At 53.7% G+C, this 4,834-nt stretch overlaps 1 protein-coding gene across 1 annotated transcript in view; it reads right to left on the reverse strand.

Annotated features, from left to right (window-relative positions):
- LOC109304281 overlaps window positions 1–4,050 on the reverse strand; it is a 12,535-nt gene extending 8,485 nt beyond the window's left edge. Inside the window, exons 1-3 of the mRNA XM_019526768.1 lie at window positions 3,334–4,050; window positions 1,547–1,719; window positions 576–802 (exon numbers count right to left, since the gene is read on the reverse strand). Coding sequence (XP_019382313.1) covers window positions 576–762 — 187 coding nt within the window. The 5' untranslated portion in view covers window positions 763–802; window positions 1,547–1,719; window positions 3,334–4,050. The remainder of the gene's footprint in view (window positions 1–575; window positions 803–1,546; window positions 1,720–3,333) is intronic.
- Between the last annotated feature and the right edge of the window lie 784 nt (window positions 4,051–4,834).

Below are 4,834 nucleotides of genomic sequence, written 5' to 3' on the forward strand. Positions count from 1 at the left end.
GCTCTAGCTATCCCCCTACCCCCTCTATCCCTCTCCCTCCCCTGCCAGAAGATCTAGCACCTGCCTTTCCAGCATGCTTCATATTAATCTTTCCTGTGGTGCAAAAGGTGTGTGACTGTGTGTCTGACTTCTTCTGGGTTCTTCTTTTTCTTCTGGGTTCTGCAATGTGTGATTAGTTTCCTTTGTGATTATTGATTATGAATAATAACTAATTTGTGTGTTGTTCTTCTGTGATGTGATACGCTTATCCCCGGTTTTGAGTTAGGCCTGCTCTATGCTAGACTTCAAACTGTCTCAAAGCAATGTTTAAACACAGCCCCCCAGGGCAGAGAGGTGTTTTTTCACCCTGAACTCTGAGTCTGATGTGCCTCAGCTCCTGGCCCAGCTTTGTGGGGAAAAGCAAGCTGATGTCACCATTTCAGGTCAGCATCAGACACCAGGCTGGGTGACTTATAGGCCTCCCTTCATTCCCTCCCAAGTCCAGGGGAGGATGGGTGCAGTGAAGTAACCTCTCTCCTTAGCCTGGGGGCAGGAGGACACAGGCATGCTCCAGGGCTGGCTCTTGGGGGACTCACCTAGACGGGCTGGGGTGCTGCGGGTCAGCCTAAGAGGCCTCAGAAGCCCATGGCTGGGGACCCCCATGGTCAGCCCAGCTGTTGAGGGGTGACTGGGAATGCTCGAGACGGCAGCACTGTCAGACTGACGGCTGTATCCACGAACTTCGTGCTGGCTCACCGGGTAGCCCTCATCCAGCGGACGCATCAGCAACTTTGCCAGCTTGTACTCCAGATAAAAAGTGGTCCTGACAGCAGACAGTCAGTCGGTGAAACTGCCAATTATGGCCACAGCAGGGGGCAAGCAACTGCTCCAAGATGCATGCTAACAGGATCCACAATCACAGAACTATCCATGGTAACAGAACCAGGGCAAAGCCAGAGGCTCTGCTGGCATGGCAAGGCCAGGGCTGGGACAGCAGAAGGAGCTGCAGGGCAGGAGAGGGAGGCACTGGCAGAGCCAGTGTGGGGTGTGGGGAGCCCAGGGCTGAGGCAGCATGGTGCTGCAGGGCAGGAGGGATGCACTCCCTCAGCAGGACCCCAGCATCAGCTCAGTCAAAAGTGTGTCACGTGAACATTTCTCACCAGACTCTGTCCTGAGCTTGCACCTGCCTACTCCAGCCTCCCTGGCTCTGCTGTACACACACTGGCCTCCATGGAAGGGTACTGTAGCTCTCTTTTCATCCACTGCTCTCCCCCCTGCTCTCCCCCTAGCATTACAAACTCTGCCCCAGAGAGGCTGTGAAACCTCCTGGCCCCACTGCTCTGGCTGGACCAGCCAACATCACTCCAACGGGCTGCAACCAGCACAGTCACCTGGCACTGCCTTGCAGCAGCAGGGAAGGCACTAAGCTCTTCCCTGGTTAAGACACTGAAAGAGAATCTCCATTGCCTCTGCATCATAGGGCCCATGACACACAGAGGAGCAGTCTAATAGTATAGGACAGTCCTATAGTACAGAGGATACAGTGTACGCACACTCCAGAACTCACCCTAGGAATGGGACTAAGCGCTCCCTCCGAAGCCAGCCCAAAGTCCTCTCCCTCTCGGCATCACTTGCTCCATACTGAGGAGAGCTCAGCTGTCTAGGACACTCCTGGAGGAAGCCGTCCAGCTCTTCCAGCTGCCCCCTGAGCCGGTCATAGTGCAGCCTCAGAGGAAAAGCCTAGGTCAAAGACACAAACTCGCATCGCCCTGGAAAGCCCCACAGCGCTGGGGACTGGCACATTTCAGGAACCAGCTGTTACAATGCTGCTACAATGGATGAATCAAACTGAGCTTCCAGCCCTGTGCCTCCCACACCCACTTCTGCCAGTGTCCCTCACTGCGCTGCAGCGTCTGAAAGCTGATGATAGGGGAGAGGACTTTCCATGGTTGGATTCTACTCCGCACACTGCTCACTGGCACAGCATATGCAAGCAGTTGGCCAGCTGAGCTCTCCACTGCAGCATTTTGCTTTCTGCCTAGTTTCTATTACATGCCTTCCTTGTGAGCCCAGTTTCCCTTTGTATGGCATGTCCAGGGGAGAGAGCATTTGACATAAGCTGTCAGCCACACCGAGTCTTGGTTCAATCTGGGGAGACTTACAAAATCATCCAGGCCCTGAGGCACCATGTATCTGGGTCCACGAAGGCAGTTTTCCTTAAGTGCTCCCAGGGATAACTGTTCTTCTGATGTGGTTTAATACCTGCCAAGATGTTGGGGCTTAAAGCCCACTTTATGGAAATGGGAGGCTCCTTCCTAGCTTGCTCCTGCAGCCATATGGCTGAGGGTGGGCAAAACTTGGGGGCATCCAAACCCCAAGCCTCTGGGCTTGGGCCAGCACATAGGATGCCTGCCAGAAGACTCTGGAAATATCTAAAGTCCCTGGTGGGGGTGGAGGATGTTTATGGGTTATAGGGCCACTGATGGTTCTGGACTGACTCACGGATTTGGACTTGATTTGGCTTGGAACACAAAAACATTCTTTAAAAAAAAGTCCAGGCCCTGAGGCAAATTTTCTTGACCCTAAGCCATCCTGCTTTCATGATGGCAGATCCTAAAGGAAGAAAGAGATGAACTCCATTCCCCCCACAAGCGTACACTATCTCAAGGCTGCTTTAATTTACAGAGCCTGCCCTGGTACCTTCTAACCTGTTGCACCCGCCCATTCAGCGGAGGGCGTGCCCTTCAGCCAGGTCCTTGACAGTCCCAGTGCTGAGCCATTCCCCTGCCCCATGCCACTGCTTACTGGGGGAACTCCCAAGGAGCTGGGTTGGTCTGCTTTGCAGCCCCTTGCCACCAGCAGAGTGCGTGTAAAGAGGCTGCAGTGGAGCTGTATCATGGGTTTCCAAGTCCAGCTCCAATCAGGCTCTGTGCAACTTTGGGATTTCAACCCCACTCTCAGTGGTGATGTGCCCGGCCCACCTCACAAACCTACCCTCAAGCCTGGCATCAGCTGAGAACTACTCATGCCAGGTAGGAGGGAGGCAGTGACTCACCCCAGGCAGAAGCCCTGTCTTTTACTCACAGAACCTGCCTGCATGTACCACACTCATGCACCTACCTCTCCCTTCAGGCCCTACCCCCTAACTGATCCAGTTCCACCCTGAGAGTTAGATCTGCTTGTGCACTCCTCGAACCAGGGGCTGGACCCTCCTCTTACATATGCCCTTGGAAATGAAGGGTAAATCACCCCACTGCCCTGCCTACGGGTTCATTGGGTGAATGCTGGAAGAACCAGGCCATCAATGGGAGCAGAGCCACAGCATAGTGGTGGGCTGGGGGGGCACATACTCACAGGCTGAGCCAAGAAGGCATTGAAATACTCCAAGAAAAGATCATCATAGGTCAGCAGATCCTCCAGCACCTCCAGACCTGAAATGAAAGACAGAGGGCAGCAGGGCTCCCAGGGCAGCTGTCAGGGTTTGCAGGCCTGCCCAACCCAGTATCAGGTGTGAGCTACCATCATCTGCCCTGCTCCTGCCTCCTGCTTTGGGAGCCCCCAGGGAGGCTGGTAGAACACAAAGGCCAGAAACAGCTGGCAGAGACTTGGGAAGTGTCCGGAGCACAAGGAGGATAAGAGGAGCCAATCAAGACCTCCACTTCCTCTCATTCCAAAATGGGACCTGGGGGCAGATCCCAGGCCTGGATTCCTGCATCTACTGGCATGGGCTCTGGGGCATCTGTGGCTGGGATGTCCACTGCAGTCAGCGGCCTACAGAGTTGATACTGGAGTATTTGGGAGGTAGCTTGGTTACTGGTCTCAGGCTGGAGCTCCCTGCAGTGTTGGATGTATTCCCCATCTCCTCTTGTTCTGTCCCACACAGACTTCTAGCAGGGCTTCGGTAAAGGACCCCCTGGGGTTTGCTGACATTGCCAAATAACCCATCCACAAAGCAGTCCCCATGCATATCCCATAATTCATTCATTCTTGCTTTCTCCCGTGTGCACATACAATCCCAACAGAGAGCACCTCCAGGAATATTGAGCGGGGGAGCAGTTAAATGCATTGCTTTGCTCTTTAAAAAAAAAGGATTTTCTGTTGGTCACTAACATCAATGAAGTAGAGGAGGGTGCCAAAGTCCTTTCCACTTATCCCCACAGAAAGGATGCAAATGGTAGGCTGCAGTGTGACCCAGGCTCCCCTCCCTCCATCTGACTTGTGCTATTTGCCCCACTCTTATCTAGTCCTTATACCCTATACTCCAGGTGCCTCCTTCAGTTTTCAGTTCCTTTAGTATTACAAATCAGTCTCCACCAGACAAGCTGATTTGTCTAGATAACCCTGACCTAGTTCCTCTCCTGAGTCAGGGCAAGAGGACAGGCAATGAGGGGACGAGGTACGGGGGATAAGGCTGGGGCTGCTCAGGGGAAAGTGGCAATGGCTGTGCTTCCCTGGGCCAAGCTCTCTCTCTGCCTCTGCTCTTTGCAATGACACACCCAGTCCCTCTGTAACTCTGGGAGGGGGCAGAGCTGCCCTCACTTGCCGGACCAGAGGGAGACGCCAGGAAGCAGGTAGGAGTGGGTCACAGACTGTAACACAGATGCCCCTGGACTGTACAGTCCTCACTGAATTTATTTGTGCTCCTGCCATTGCTGGGAAGACCCCCCTACCTAAACTCCTGCAGTCATGGTTCCTCCCCAGGGAGCTACAGCACCCTGGGGCACTGTGAGACCCTTTTAAGAATACCACAGGGTGCCACTCAATATTAGCCCTGTTAGTATAGAAACGGCACATGATTTAGTGTAAGACACTGTAACAGGTACCCAAAGAGGTGGTGGAATCTCCATCCTAGGAG

This window comes from Gavialis gangeticus, unplaced genomic scaffold (assembly GCF_001723915.1).
Source record: "Gavialis gangeticus isolate Ggan-Ray unplaced genomic scaffold, GavGan_comp1, whole genome shotgun sequence".
NCBI lineage: Eukaryota > Metazoa > Chordata > Crocodylia > Gavialidae > Gavialis > Gavialis gangeticus.